The sequence below is a fragment of the Oratosquilla oratoria genome, chromosome 21 (assembly GCF_046742065.1).
Source record: "Oratosquilla oratoria isolate Oo_2021 chromosome 21, ASM4674206v1, whole genome shotgun sequence".
Taxonomy (NCBI): domain Eukaryota; kingdom Metazoa; phylum Arthropoda; class Malacostraca; order Stomatopoda; family Squillidae; genus Oratosquilla; species Oratosquilla oratoria.
The window spans coordinates 36226230-36243576 of record NC_134797.1 but is presented as its reverse complement, the minus strand read 5'-3'; the positions used below and the strand labels follow the sequence as shown (position 1 = coordinate 36243576).

The 17347-nt window shown below is 40.4% G+C and overlaps 1 protein-coding gene across 1 annotated transcript in view; it reads right to left on the bottom strand.

Annotated features, from left to right (window-relative positions):
- Positions 1 to 375: 375 nt before the first annotated feature.
- Positions 376 to 17347, bottom strand: part of LOC143036856 (uncharacterized) — a gene marked incomplete at its 5' end in the record, with an annotated part of 31060 nt that continues 14088 nt past the window's right edge. Inside the window, 1 exon segment of the mRNA XM_076204710.1 lies at positions 376 to 8816. Within this exon segment, the coding sequence (XP_076060825.1) occupies positions 8545 to 8816 (272 nt within the window).

The following is a 17347-nucleotide window of genomic DNA, read 5'->3' as shown; positions in this document are numbered from 1 at the left end:
GCCCATCATAATCCAACCCAATCCATCCTAATCGAACTTAACCCAACCCAAGATAATTGAAATCTTCATCGATGACAAAATGGCTGTGTCAAAAAAAAAAAAAATCTAATAGCCCATGGTGATGAATTATGTGTCTGTCTGTGAGATTGATCATGGCGAATTCCAGAACCGTAGATGGATTAATATTGGAAATATGAGTTTTTACATTTCCTCGTCCAAATCAGTTTTTCATTGATGAACTCGTAACGCTTTGGTTATTTTCAAAAGAAGTGACGTCATCACTGTTTTCGCGTTGTCCGTTCACCCGTTTGGTTGTTATTTTCACTTGAAGTATATACGATTTTCGTATGTAGGAAATTAATAAAAACACAATAAAACACTGGAATAATATTTACTTCCATATACCATCATTATCTCGTAAAGAATTGGCTACAGGAACTAGTAATTTATCACATAGCAAAGCTGCTTATCTCGGGTGTCTGCTATTGTCTGTGTTGAGGGCAGAGAGATCACATTCGATGTCAACATGAAAATTAGTAAAAGAAACAATTATTTGATTGTTAAATTAAAAAGATAAATTAAGTTTGATTGTCAAATTTAAAACTAAATGGAGTTTGATTGTCAATTTATATAAGTTGATGCCTCAGATATGTGGATTAATGTTTTTTGTTTTTTTGTTTTTTTTGTTTTATCATTATTATTTTTTAAGTTTAGTTTTATGGCAACGCAGCGAGGACTATATCGTACAATTGAGAAAATAAATTCTTTGACATTTTGCTAGCTTTAGTATATAAGAATATGTTGGTATGAAAACAAAATATCAGTAATTTTTAGTTTCTGCGAAATAACTGAACAAGAAAATGTCGAATTACTAGTACGATTTCTCTTAATTACCTAGACTCCATACCAGCAAGCGTTCAGGAACTTATTTCCTTAACTGTATTTAAACATTACAAGGCTTCAATGAAATCATTTGCTCCCAGAATTTGTCCCAATAGTACACAAACCAACCACCACTTCATTGTTTACATTCAAAACATTTTCTTTTTCATCTCTTCCTTTTCTTTCACCCAAACAACTAATATGATACATTATCACGGCTCCCTTCATATATCATCAACTCTAATAACAACATTCCAATTATTGTTTTCATTAGGTACTACTCACAGGGAATCCTAATTATTGTAATAGTCATGACTAGCTCTACAAATAATCACCCAGTCAATCACAGTGCAAACTAAACTCTTCCCTTTCTCAGAGCATTTTACAGGCAACACTATTCACACATCACTCTTAATACTGTATACAGCAGCAAAGCTTGTTAGCTCACCGTAGTTTAGAATTAAATCTAGAGGCCTCTAAGTGGTTAGTTGTAACCTAGCAGATGGAGTTAGTATTTCAAGACGTTGGAGGGATTTAGAAAGATGAAAGGAAATGAATTGTCTAGACGCAAGAACACAAAAATCAAAGAGAAGTTTCCGTTATAACCGTTATCAGCGACGGGAGGGATTCGAAATTTTGAAATATATAATAAAGTTTTCAGTGTCATTGGGTCATGGCAGGCAGCGGTGTTTAAAATAAGTTCACAGCCAAGTTACGGGCAAAAGCTTTTAGTAATCAAACCTGTGTCTACACAAACTCAGTTAAAAAAAACACATGGATGGTGATTAGGTCGCCGGGTATACGTCTAAAACCTAGGTGGCTGGTTTGGGGGGGGGGGGTTAAGGGAGGGGGGAGGAAGTATGGGGGATGGGAAAGGGGGAGGGTTAGGAAACACTTTTGTATAAAGTTATTCGCAGAATACAGAACATTGACATAGGATATGATAAAGAGTCACATTTCTCAATCAGGGGTACTCAGCTTATGCGTTGCTGTTTAGCCCCCTGGAGAAGACCACCCTCAACACTGAATTACATTGTCGTCCATCCACTTGTGGACCCACTTGTGGACCTCTGTGGTCCACTAAAGACTCATGGACCACAAACTGTGGACAGCTGAACTAGTGTGAACCACTGAATTAGTATGAAGTGTGGATGCCTTAGAACAGACGTCGATTCTTGGCGTGACTTCCACAGGGGTTGAGGGGATGTGCTGGTCGAGTGGTTTAGAAAACAGCTGGATTTTTTTAAGATCCCGAGTTTGATCCTCTCCTTCGTACATTACCCATGCTGGGCTATTGGATCAATCTTCCCACTCTTTCTATGAAGCAGAGGAGTCGGAAAAAGTAGATTCAAGACACCAGGGGAAAGTTGACCATTGAAGTCTCTCTTTGCACAGTGTCCGTACCATGAAATGAAACTGTGAGGTGGAATTAAAGGGGGAAAAAAGGAAAGAAATAACTTGTGCGACTTTAGAACAAAGAAGGCCAAGCATAGAGAAAAAGAAATTAATTTCTTTCTGGCTTTCCTCAGGTGATTTTAACCAGTAAAAATATTCCCTCTGTGCGGTAAAAGCCTTAAATATGATTAAATATGCATATACTAACCTCAGTGAAACCCTCCCTGTTCAGTAAGACTTCAATTTTTATCTTTTTCCTTTTTCTTCGGACGATTTTGTTCAGGTGTTTGGAGACCCGTTGCCCGTAGGGAGGACAACGGGAACCGGTGACGAAACAAAGGGAAACTGACGAAACCCAGAGGAAAACTCGTAACACAAAGGAGTGAACGAAATGTAAAGAAACAAAGGCGTTTCGGCCTTGAGCTCATGTCTTTACTGAACATTATGGGAAATGGTCTAGAAATAAGAAATGGACATTAAGAAGAACACACACACATGCACACACAAGCATGCACACACACACACACACACACACACACACACACACACACACACACACACACACACACACACACATGCACGAACACACGTACGCACATGCATACACACACACACACACACACACATGCACGAACACACGTACGCACACATACACACACACACACGCACACACACACACACACACACACGCACACATACAGGTTTGTATGTGTGTGTGCGTTTGGTATACATGTATATACATACGGACGTAAATATATGTTTATATATGTATGCAAATGTAACTATACATATTCATGTGTAGGTATATATTAGTGTGTTTATGTATGTATCCGCATATAAAAAGTAAAGATTTGTTAGTGTTAATTGTGTGACCATAATTATTGTATGGAACGAGCATATCTTGTAACAAGCGGTTGAATACGAGTTTAGTTTTCTCGTAACTGACAAAGAACGTAGAAAGTTTGTGAACGTAATTTCGAGAATCTGCCGTTCTTAGATTACTTTTTTTTTGTATATCACGAATGAGAAGTTTTTGACAAGTAATCAGGATGTTTGTTGTAAATGATTATTAATATATATATTTTTTCACAAAATCTGAACAGATACAACTTGCTTAAGAGATCGTTTGGATGTAGAACTGGGCTCATTGGTGTTTAGATGGGAAGTAAGTAAATATTCCTGTTATCAAGAAACTTATGACCTTTGGAACTACCTTGGATTATTGCTGGTCATGAGACAAAAAACTCGATAAGAATCCGTGATGTGTAAGACATATTCTTCGGGAGAGGTAAGGTTTGAGTAGGGGATGGCTTGACACTTCGTTTATGATATCAAGGGTTCCTCAATAAAGACGCTAAATATGATCCTAACCATTAGTTGTTTGAAGAAGCATCTATTGCTATTTTTCCTGCTTTGGTGTGACACGAACAATAATAAACAGACTTAGTGTAGAAAGTAGCAGATTGTCTATGCCATGTCTGAAGTAGCCAAGTGAGCGTCTTTATTTATCGTAGCGATGTCTTAGATTAACTGAAAAGGAAGGAATGAGTTTCTAATGTTAGAACGAAGGAACACAGTTTCTGTTTGTACAGTAAAAAGAATAGATTTCTAGATGTCTGTGGCACGAATAATTTTAAGTCGATCAGTACAAGAACAGCTCATAGCATTAAATAATCCCTTCGATATCATGTAATGTGAATTTAGCTGTTCACCTAGACAGATTTCGAATGTTGAAAAATAAGAATTGATAAGATTTTTGGACCAAATGTCGGTTAGATCGACGCGGGCGATCGAAGACATGACGTCATGTCGCTGAACTCCAGGACGATTGGATGAGAAGTCGGGTTGACTTTGGTCTTGGTAGGCATTAGGTGATGAATATTTTGTGCGTTTTCCCATCACTGTGAAGACCTGAAATACCTTTCCTGTCTATCACGTAACACGATCACCCTTCGATGCCCCCCAGTCTCTAACATTATATTCAAGATTTAACCATAAGAACAGAGAAAATCCGTTTATATTCTATGACTAACATGTATGTGAATATGTAGCCACACCGAGAGTTGTATGTAAGTGTCGTTTTATACAAATAGGCCTTAGATTTACATGCTAAGTGGAATAGGATATAACAGGCAGAGACTGATCCCCATTATTTCGGATATAATCTTGGCAGTGAATAACCCCACCATCCGCTGTTTGCAATCCGGATTCCTTTAAAAATAGGGAATACAATTCCTTAACAATCACTATCTCCCAATTACGAGATGATCTTTGATCGTTTATTGTTTGATAGGATTGGGGTACGATCCGCTCTCAAGAAGATCGGATTCCTTTCTGTCGGAAAGAAGTCTCAATTCTGAATCAGCAAAATCAGTAACTGGCTTCCCGTGTCAGCTTTCTTGCGGAAGAGAGAAAACTGACCAATGTTAACACCATCGAGACGAACTGGATGATAAATCTATTGGTGAGATTTCCCGTGTGGGGGTATGGAGGGAGGGGGGGGGTAGACATGGCTTCGTTCAAAAGGGAATGGGGGTGGGGGTGAGATAGTTGGGGGGGGGGGATCAGTCCTGCCTGGAGTCTCGCTTGTAGTCACCCGACTTCTCTCCTTTGCGGGACCTGGAAGCCGTGCGGGCTGACAGAAGTCTGAAGTCGCTCCAATAGGCGGGCCGGATTGAACTCTGTTATCGCCATTTTTCATAAGTTGTTAGGTGTGTGTTGCAGAACCAGTAAATTCTGTCACACAAAACTGTTGCGATAGTTGCTGCTGTGGTCCATACTATCATCTCTTTAGAAACCTGCTTCCAGTAAAGCAAGCAAGACATTCGATTTAGTGAGACTTCAGAACTTCAGGACTTCAGATGTGTTCTGAAGTGCCACTTGGCACTCGAAACCGTGTCAGGCCGTCTCCTATTGCGGACTTCGGAAACAGAAGTACATAAATATCGGAGTTGACAGCATCCCTTTCCGTCTAATCCAAGCATCTTGAACGATACGCGAAGCAATGGCAGACAAGAAGAGGAAGCGTAGTAGAGATTAAAAATCATGCAGCCTGCAGCAGACACCATCTTGTGCGGCAAAACTTCTTACTGCCTAAGAAAAAGAGAGTAAAAATTGATGACTAAACGGCCACATCAGAAACTGTGTCGACAGAACTAATCAAGGTGCCAAGAGATGTAGCTCCCTTCACCGTCTCATCATCCTCAGAATTCCCTTTGATATTTTAGGTAATAAAGTGCCATAACCCCTTCACTACCAAGACGACGGTAACTATGACAATAAAATAAAAAATTGCCACCCGATACTGAGGAAGTTAATGATCTTCAGGCTTCTGTATGGTCTCCTGATTACTTATATTCTTTTTCATTTCATAAATACAAAATAAGCCCCGCCTATCGCCCTTAAGCACCCGTGATTGGCTGCCACAAATCACGTGACGGTAAACATGGGCGGAGTTTAAGTCGTATCTATAAAGAGAATGGATAATAAGAGTGTATCCTATGAACACCCTTTAGGCGATGATAGCAAAGACGCGTTTATACTCGGTGTTTATTTTGTTACAGTACGGATGAGCAATATATTCTTATTTAGGTAAGTTCGAGGTCGAAATGATCACAGGAGATTTGACCTGCATTGCATGGTAAACTGTCTCCTGTGCTGGTAAGCAGGGTACTCTTAGATTAAGGGGTTATTTGTTAAGAAGAGAGAACAGCTGATTGATGGAGGAAACGGTCGGGTATTGGGTACATTTGCCAAGGACCGATCAGTTAATTAACAGAGACATGAATCTCAGAAGGACCAACAACCCACCGTCATCGTCCTAAAACATGTTAGTGAAATCAAGACCAATAAGATATGTGATGACAGTGGCTGCCAAGGAGATGGTAGATAGCAAGGTAGGTGATGGTTTAAAGAAGTGGATGAAATATGGTGGATATAGAAAGAAGGGAGACGGAAAAGGAGGCACGTTTAGCTCTTCGACAGGGACATATCGACATTTGTCACGAACAGGCGAAAGACTGTATTGCTTTTGATCACGTGGCATGATTATATGACACTATACACAGGACTGCACATGACATTCTCAAAAACGAACCTATGCTGTAGTCTAGACGTCACTATACTGTATGTGGCACTATATACAACACTACATAAGGCGTTAAATGTAATACTGTTTAGGCCACAGCATGAGATTATATATGAGTGTGTGTGTGTGTGTGTATTGGCTACTTAATAGCTTACGAACGAAAAGCGCACAGGATCAGGCTGGAAATATATTTAAGTAGCACAAAAAGAGCAACAAATGTTTCTTCTCATGATATTCACATATTTCTGGTGAGGTTACCAAAGAGATAAACGTATGGTAGGAAAAGAAGTATCGTTTAGAACGGACGATACACGAAAAGAAAAGAATAAGGCATGGATACCAGGCTGGATTGTAATATGGGAAGGATAGGTCGTATACAGAAAAAAAATTCGCGCAAAGTCAAACAAGACTAGAGCGTATATATGAATGTGTGTGTGTGTGTGCTTCTTCCGTATGTCTGTGTGAGCTCATACATAGCAGATCGACATAGTAACAATAAAACATGAAGTTCTGATCGACTGACAGAGTAACGTAACGGCTTTCCGTGCAGAGTCTCACGAGCGAGAAGTCACCGACTCCAGTCCCCGTCGGCGCGACTTTTTTCCACTTGGCTTACGTTCCGGCTAGTAAACTCTCTCCTTCGAATGCATAAAGATCACAATTTGAAATTATTCAACTATGATTTGTCGAAACAACACACCCAACTAGCAATATAGACGAGTTAACAAAAGTTTCATGTCGACAGGAACAAAAGACGGCGAATTTTGTCGCCTTGTGTGAGGCTAACTTTTACATTCCTCCGAACTATCGATCAGACCTTGTCGAAGTAGCACGAGTCAGTGATCACCATCATTTGATATGTTGCAGAGAGATATGTCCATGTTCCTTTGAGACGGATATGTTTTGAGAAGTTAAAAGGATACTCCGAAGTATTTCCGGACAAGATTCAATGTCCTGAGAAAGCACGTGGTTGTAGAGGTCATCATCATCAGTCGTATGTTAAAGGGGCGTAAGTGTGATAATTGCCTGGCAGTTTCTGATCCCCAGGTCAAATGGTGTTTAAGAATACGCCCCTTTGAATGTGTGTGTGTGATTCACCTTGGTTCACCTTGGTCTTTGGATCACGTGTTGGACTCGTGATCGACAGCTATTTCCCTCCCGGAAGAGAGCTCAGAGCTCGTATGACCGATCTATGGGTAATGCTATGACCTTACACGCACACACACACCCAATTCCCCGCCCACGAGAGTTGGAGTATCGACTCGAAGCGCAGCGATACTGAAATTATTTCAGCCCTGGGCAGGATTCGAACCAGGTACCGCCGGTACCTCCATACTGACAGTCTGGGACTCTACCAACCGCGCCACCGAGTCGTGTGTGTGTGTGTGTGTGTGTGGTGATTAACATGTTTATTTCTGGCTGCCGCCAGGCGATTTTGTTTATCGGCGTGGAAACTTCCGCACACAAATGATTAAATCTATCTTGATTAGTGTTTTGATTATGATATTTGTTATTCATTCTGACTGTCTCCAGCCAGTCTTTTTATGTAGTTTTGTTTACGTTTGAACGCACCTATGCACGTTTGTGCATGCATGTGAGTGTATATGAATGTATATATGTACGTATGTATGTGTGTACGTATGCTCGTATATACACACAAAAATACTAAAAGATGTGGAGATTCCCACTTTTTTTCAGAAAAACTGTGACGAAGGAAGGAACTTGATCAAACCCAGAGGAGAAGAGGGAGTATGTGGGATTAGGTTGGGACTGGAATTCGGGGGAGTTGGGAGGTGGGCAGGGGCATAGGAGACCAGTCTAAGGCGCCATCATCACTTAGGTGGGAGTGGGAGTGGGAGTGGGAGGGGGAGGGGGGAGTGAGTTCAGTGATAAGTAGACCTTATGGTGAAGGTCCACTGAGAAACGTTATTATTATATATATAAAAAAAAAAAAAAAAAAAAAAAAAATCAGGTTACTTTTGGGGAGTGAGGTGGGGTGGGGGGGTAAATATGGGGGAAACCAATATCTTTATTATATATTTTTTTTCTTCTTTTTTCATCTTTGAGCGTAGCAGAAGCGAACCTAAAGTTGTGTTTCTGGATTAGACTCTAAATTCCAAACTATGGTACCATAGGACTTATTAAAAAGGAAGAAAGTTATTAAAAATGGGAGAAAGTCATTATGACTCCTCGCATCCTTCATCCTTTTCCGACTCATCCTTCTCTTTTACCTCATCCTCCTTCTCTCCCTCACCCTCCTCCTTCATCTTCTCCTCTCCACCTTCCTTGGCTTCCCCTCCCTCGCCGTCCTCCTTCTTCTCTTCTTTGTCTTTCTTCTCTTCGTCCTTTCCTTCTTCGGCGTCTCCGCCTGTGTCTCCTTCGCCCTTACTTTCTTCTGTTGTTTCCTCCGTGGCTGCCCCTCCTCCAGCGCCTTCCTCTTCCTTTGCGTCATCTGCGGGAGAAAGGAGGAAAGAGGTCTTGACTTAAGACAGCAACAACAAAGAACATCTGAGTTGTGGGGTTATTCAGTTATGTGATTTAGTGACAGTGCTCTGACTCCAGCCAGAAGATTCTATTCAGGCATATTTATGTCATGGTTACATATTATCCTGGCTGGCGGTGGTTCTAAGTCCCCGGGGGATCGTTAGTGTGATTGGAGAGAAAAAAATGCCACAGTTACCCAACTCCCGCACTTATGTTTTCCTATTGACTGGAAAGAGAGAGAGAGAGAGAGAAATGGAACCTGCTCTTGAAGCTTGTATTAAGAATACATTTCAGGAAGTCCAGATATACATTAAAGATAAAATATTGACGGGGTAGTTTTACTAGTAAAGAATTTAAAGCTGAATTTAGTGTCCTAGAATTCAAATATCCTCATTAGGACAGGAAAGGGATTGTCATTATCTTTATTGCGATGAAAACTGTATTTACACCTGTAAGCTAAGGTAAAAGAGAAGCGGGTGATTATTATGAGGATCATTAATTGTGCAGACATACATGGGAAGACGAAGAAAGGACTGGAATGATACTTCGTTATGGTGAATATCATACCATTCGACCAGTTTCGATTTGTGTCTTTTCTTTTCCCTCTCCTCATCTTACCATTTTGTAGTGATAGTTTCTGGGTTAAATTGGTTTAGACAAATGGTTATAACAAAGACAAATGAAAGGAAAATTTATGATAGAAAACACATAAATGAATAAAGAAAAACATAATGTGTACACTAAGTACTGAACTCAAGCCACCATACGAGCATTAAAGCGTCGTTTTTATTTGAAAAGGGTCCGCTATATTCATTATACAATAATTTGAGGCGACTCTCCTCTTTATATATATATATATATATATGTATATATATATGTATATATATACATATATATATGTATATATATACATATATGTTATATATACATATATATGTATATATAACATATACATGTATATGTATATATATATGTATACATATATACATATGTATATATGTATATATATATATATATATATATATATATATATATATATATATATATATATACACACACATTTCATGACCGTCATCAGACGATTTTGTCCAATTCATAAAAACCTTAATCCATATATAGTCAAGATCAAGGTCAAGTCACGTGAAATATGAAAGTCTATTCAGGGTTTAAGTACGTTATTGTGTCTCTGCACCGCAGCTACACGAAGCTTTGTTCTACAACGCATCCATGAAGAAATGCCGAAAACCTAGAGTCTGCACTAATGGAAACATAAAGAGAAATGGAGATCGATCGATATATATATATATAGATAGAAATAGATGGAGAAAGAGAGAGAGGAGTGGAAAGGAAAACACCAATGGGGGAAGAAAAAATACATGGGACTGAAGGTAAAACATTGTGTTTGAAAATGGCAGCTGCCAACAGTTATGACAGGGTATACAACATTTCAAGACGAAGTCTTTATGAAGTGTACATTCCATAAAGGCTTTTTTCGTCAGATGTTTAATCTTAAAACAAACAAACAAACAAACAGTATGTTACTTTGTAGTAGTTTGTGTTTTGCAGGAAAAGAAAGTAAATTCACAGTGTCGTACAACCTAACCTGACCTAACCCATCCTAACCTATCCTAACTCAACCTCAACTGGGACAAGTTAGCGACCCTTTTCCCTGTACATACATACATATATACATACATACATTATATTGTAATATGTACACTACATCTGGGATTGCGGAAAGCATAGCGGACACGATATTATTGTATGGATTTGAGATGTGAACGCTTTTGAGTTGCTTTTTATGAAAGGAGCTTAAGGCGACGGAGAGAGATTGCTTGAGGATTGTGCAGTGTGTGAAACAAAAATGAATATCAAGAAGAGATATAGATTGGATATGAAAATAAAATGGACATGGAGGAAAAGGTGAGCAGAATCATGTTTAGGTGTTATATATCGTATGAACCAGAGGTGGAGGGAGGAATACGCAAAGGAAGACCGAAAACAGAAACACAAGGAGAGTATAGGAGCGTGTGTGGAAGGGAGGGGGGTTAAGTATAAGCAGCAAATATATTGGTGCAAGATAGAAGAGAGTGGAGAAGATATCAAAGGGAGGAGGTGGAGCTGAATTGAAGGGTAGGAGGAATTGAAGAATTGAATTCCCATTGGTCAGTACTGAAGATACAAAAAAGAGGGACATATACCTAGGCAGAGGACCACGGAAGTATTTTGAAGAAATGGTGCATCTTTACACTGGGTTGTTGTTACTGGAGTATCAGTTTTATATTTCAAGTTGTTTGTTTAGTTTCAAGAACGAGGAAAATTATTTCGTTCTCCCACTTCGTGGTTGAAGGTCAATGATACCTTAATTGAAGTGGAAACAGAGTATCGTTCATTCCTCACGCATGCTTGTGTATGTGTATTTATTTAATTGTAATTACCTAATTGATAGTCGTTCTAGTAGTCACAGTATTTTAATAACTTCATTTTCCATCTAATAAATTTTCGCTGATTTCTTTATACTTCTACTTAATTATAATACATTGACTTTTTTCACTGATTAATTTTCAAAACATGATTCAGATCATATATTCTTTCTGTTTTTTTTTTCTTCAGAATTTTGTAGTCTCCTATTTTGTCCCTTCTCACAAACTTTGTATCGTCTGCAAACAGGTTAATGTACCTTTTAGTTCATTGTATCATGTTTACGCAAATCTGGAACATCACTGGTGCTAATACTGATCCTTGCAGGACTCCGCTAGTTGGTTTCCTTTGAGGACGTCTCACCCATTCCAGGAAATTCCTTTATATCCTCCAATATACTCCAAGTTCGACATTAGTCGTTTATGAGGTATCTGTTAAAGGCTTTCTACAGATCTCCAGTAATTGCACAAATTCCATCCAACCTTTTCTTTTGTCGGACATCGACCGACCGGTATGTCAAAATTTAACAAATGTGATACACGCGATCTTCCGTTTCTGAGACCAAGTTGATTGTCTGCTAAGATGTGTGTGTATGTGTGTGTGTGTGTGTGCGTGTGTGTGTATGTGTTGTTTATAAATTGTTAAGACCGACAGATTTCCCGTAACGAGGAAAGGAATACGTCTGATCGATTCTTCATGGAGACTATAAACTCTTGTTCAGCAACTCTCATCTCCCGTTACTCCTTTCCCTCTCTTTGAATTAGCAAATCCTACACTGCGTTGCAACTCCAGAGTTCTTTTTAGGTTCCCTGCATCTAGAATCATATGAACAGGACATATAACCGCAGGAAGTAGAAATCCTCAATCCAGACTCCACTGTCAAACAACTTCACCTAGAATGCTATGCAGAACAGTCGCACCTATTTTCTTGTGAATCTGAAGATTTTTGTGGAACAGTTTCACATGCTCCTTTGTCTAACAGTGGCAACTGAAGGTTCCTTAAAGACCATTTGCCTCATTCTTTTTAAAAAGTGAAGAGCCTACGCCAGGAGCCACGTAGTTGCAACCAAAGCCTCAATCTTTGCTCTCTTGTGCGCTTAGACTGTTGGGGTAGATAACAACCACTGCTGGGAATCGGAGAGAAGTGCGGGATTCGAGCCCATAACAGAACGAATACGAGACCAGCACGCTTCTGATTACGTCACCAGAGTAGATGAGATGAAATAAAGGTGAAAAATCCTCGTGGGGCCATTGTTCTCAGGGTTGGAAGACAAGAAAGAGATTAAACAAGAGGAATCAACATCTTTAACCTCTGAGCCACTGGTCCTCAATCTTGGGTAAATGGACTTTGAGGAGTCCATCAGACCTCACAAGTGGGTACACAAACCGAAAACTAGTGATGGTTAGTGGATGTTTAGCGATAAATGGACTCTGAGGAGTCCACCAGATCTCGCAAGTGGGTACACAAACAGAAAACTAGTGGTGGTTAGTGAATGTTTAGCGATATAGTTTAGTGTTGAATAATGGTCTTTAGGAGGCTAAAGGATAGCAAGACATAAGATATGAGATACAGGAGGAAATAGGTTGAGAATTTTTTCTCAAGTTGAATAAAAAATCACATGTTGTTAGAGCATTGTGATTTCTAGGAGGCTATAGAACAGCAGTGCATAAGTATTGGGTCACATAAGAAAACAGGTGGAGAACTTATGCTCAAAGCTGAATAAAATCTTGTGTTGTTAGAAAGAAATAAAAATCACCTCTTTGGCACAAAGTCCTGCTCCAAGTTGTAAAGTGAGTCATTATATTGAATAGGTTGATATATCGAATTCAGAATACTTTGGGACAATTGTCGACCTTCTGAGCTAAATAAAATTGTTTGGAGTTTAATGAAAAATGTTCAGAGTGTGGCACTTTATACCACAAAGAGCCAAGAAAAAAAAATGTTCTTCCAGTCTTTCTCTCTCCACCCCTGTCCTTCCTCTCAGGATTTCCTTCCCCTCCTATCCTCCTCCCTATCCCTCCATTCCAAGCATAGGGAACCCCTCTAAGCTGAATAAAATCACCTTTATAAAACCATAGCAAAGTCTTTTAAAGGTGACCGAATCAGTGGAGGTTTGTCATATACGTTCAAACCGATGGGCGCAATGAAGTAAGGAAGGAAGGAGGGAAGAAAGGAAGGAAGGAATGAAGGAAGGAAGGAGGGAAGAAAGGAAGGAAGGAAGGAAGGAAGGAAGGGAGGAAGGAATCCTCATATGGAAGGCTTCAAGAGGAATCAGTGATTTCAGAGAGACCTTTCAATTCTTCGAGACGATCTCGTGAAACTCCCGCCTGATGTGATTGAGTATTTGATTCAAAAGACTTTCTTTAATGTCTTCAGGAAGATAAGATCTGATCAATTGATCCAGAGAAGAAACCATTGCAGTCTTGCCCTTTCAGACACTGAGGACAGAGAAATGCCTCTGTAGTCCGTGCCACGTGCCATGGTCCACTGCAGGACCAGTGAACTATCCCATGGGGGATGACACCATTTTTTGTGGCTCAGCACGGTGGGTTAATACGGTTTGGTAAGGTTTGGCACAAGAAGGTAGGGTGTCAGGTGAAGGTTATTTTGGGTCAAGAATTTGACCTTTTGAATTATCGCTTGGACAATAAAAGTACAGAAGAAAAGTGCTGAACAGGGAAGCTAAGTTTACATGCTTATTCAAACACCCTCACCTTCATTTGCAAGTGTAACCTCAAGAACCTGACACTTGGTCCCCGGGGCGAGCCCAAGATCTCTCTCCATCAGCTTCAACTATATATCCTTAATCTTTTCTCATGGACATGGGAACTGGTAACCGGCGACTGCTCCCTTCCTCCTACTACTATAAGCCTGTGACATAGAAACTGCCCCACACTAATGCAACACAGGCAATAGTCTAACATATCCTCCCAGAGAGATCCACGTAAGGCTGGGGCAGTTTGCTCATATCGAGGACAGGGTGGAAGATTCTGGAGAGGAAGTTTTCACTACGAGATTTTTTGTCAAGGATGACTTTTTCCTTATTTTGGGCCTTAGATCCATAGTTAGATGCCCTATGGTCTCCTAGTATCTTCTTCAGGCCCAGAGAAACCAACCGACCAAACAAACAAATGTAGTATGAAGGTTTTATTTCTCCAACTCCTCGAGAGGTGTTGGTCGACCTGTGGACAATCGACGCACGATTGAGGCTCCTTTCACACGTATCGACTTTTCGCCGTGTGTCGTCCACGACACGACGTCGTGCTCTCAAATAACCATGGGTGTCTATGGACGCTTTCACGTGGTCGTGGTCGTGACATGTGAAAGCGTCCATTGACACTCATGGTTATTTGAAAGCACGTCGTCATGTCGTGGACGGCGCACGGCGAAAAATCGGTTCGTGTGAGACGAGCCTTAGTGAGCCCATCCACGGTACGATCTACTCTTGAGGCCGCCGGGCAGATCTGGTCTGACCCGACCAAATTGTATCGTCTATGTCGGTCTGACAAACCAAAATCAGTACATACACGATCCAATCTGATCGGATCTGACCAGATCTGTCTGTCGGCCTTAAGACCAAATCGTGCCGTGAATGGGGGTCCATAGGCATAGGCTCTTTGCAATAATGGTATCATGGTCATTCTTTGAGAGTGCTAAAGTTGCCTGACATCTTCGGGTCTTGCGTATGAACACTGATCGTGTGAAAGTGAAAGTGAGATTGTAAATGTAAGTGTGAGTGTGTGTAAAAGTGTAAATGCAAGTGTAAGTGCAAGAGTAAATGAAAGTGGAAATGAAAATGAAAGTGTACAACTGTGATGGTCCACTGCAGGTCCGCTTGTATACCCACTGTGGGACGATACAACCCTTGCGCCTCACCACAATTGCTACCGGGCGATTTCACTCAAAGGGTGAAAATTAATTTCTAATCAACATTTGAGTGCGGAAAGCGACTTAAATATTTACACGGTACCAAGGAAATTAATATGAGATTATAACAAGTTACAAAGGCCGCGCCATAGACCAGTGGATACCGTCTTGAGTTCATGAGCAGGTGGTCGTGAGTTCGAGTCACGGGACCAGCTGGTGGTTTGCTGCGTTGGTTCAGCCCTAGCCAGGTGGGGAGGCAACCCAAGCCCCCCCCCCAAAAAAAAAAATAGTAATAATAAAAAAAATAATAAATAAATAAATACACAAGTAAAACGGCTTGTCGCAACTGGCAGGGCTTTGCCTTACCAGGGGTTTCTCATCTCCCACAGTGTGATAGTGGGATGGTTATTTTTTTCTTATAATTAAGTTAAGATTAAATTACATAAACAAGAGTGATAAAGGAATGAGGAAGAGATTTATCTACTTACTAACAGGATGATTGATCCAGAAAAAAACACAATAAGGAAGAAGAAGAAGAAGCTTGCAGGTTGGTTACCTTAGTAAGGAGACTACGAGGAAGGCAAGGTTGGAGATCAGAGAAGGGGGTGAGGTCGGGGGGAGGGAGGGGGTTGGAGGTCTTATGTTTTGAGGTGAAGATCTTCCCACCCCACAAATCACAAATTAAACTTGAAAAGTAGGGATGTGGAGGATGAAGGAGGTTATGTCTGGGAGGAGGCGTTTGAGTATCAGGAGGAGGAGTGGAGAGGAGTGTCGTAGCAGAATGGGGTAATTAGGGACAGATTTTATCAACTTGGGAACGTTGGAGGGTGAATGGGCAGTGTTGAGTAGAGGCGGAAGAAAACATGGCTAGATCTAGGTACTTATTTATTCTACAATTTTGTTTTTTATGGTCTACTCAAGCAACTATACTTCTCTTCATTTGAGGAAAATAGGCCTTACAAGAAAGTAAAATGAAAGGAACTAACTACTGTAAGTTTGGGGAATATGGTTTGGCCAGACAAAACTGGTAATGTTGATACACAGTGAGTTGATATCAGGGTGTTGTGATATCGGAGGAAATTGAGGGTCTGGCTTGGAAAGAAATAGTGTGATGAGTTGACCAGACATCATCAATCAACAAAACGAAAGAATGATTATCTTAGAAAGGGCGTAGTACTTTGGCCGATCTGTTCGTGTTTCTGGTGTCAAACTTAGAATTTTCAGGGAACCAGAAATTCTATGTTAGGTACTCATTGTCAGCCTTAAATCATACCAAGACCGGCCTAGCAAGCAAACAGTTTAAGGAACTGATTTGGAAATGCGGAATCTCAGCATTAGACGGCCCAAATATTGAGGACTTGTAGAAGAGGTTACCAGCTAGCATGCCTCTAGTCTAAAAGGCGTAGCGTACGAGACAAGAATGGATAAAGCAGATGATGAGCGAAATATCACCAGGAACTACTTTTTAGGACTATATCGCCTTACCAAAATATAATCTCACACTGACGGAGCTAAAAGGGAAACTAATGAAGATATACAAGATAAAGGACGAAACACCAACGATATTATGGAAAAATTCACACAGGAAGATCACATGGTAGATTTTAATTTATCTATTTGTTTATTTATTTATTTTTTAGGTTTGGGTCCCATGATCTGTTTAGGAGATCCGTCAATATGTCCATGGTGAAGTACCACCATCAGACACCGGCAGATTGTACGAAAGGAGACAGCAGGTAGATGATTTGGATTAAATAGGACTAAAGCTGTGCAAAGACCTATCATAACATGATAAAGTACTGTACAAAGTAAGACTCTCCCTATCTCTCTCTCTTCATATACTGTACTGTATATGCATAAATACCCACACACCACACCTACACACACACACACACACACACACACACACACACACACACACACACACACACACACACACACACACACACACACACATATATATACACAAGGTTCGATAATGCAATAGTACAATTTTTGAACGTTAATTCAGCGATCCGACTTTGAGGTCCACCCAGGGCTGAAAAATTCAACATCGCTGCACTGAGAGCCTGGACTCCAACTCTGGTGGACAAGGAGTTGTGTGTGTGTGTGTGTGTGTGTGAGAGAAAAGACACCCGTTGATCGGGCAGCATATGAGCTCTGAGCTCTCATCCAGAAGGGGGATAACTGCTGATCACGCGCCCGACGTG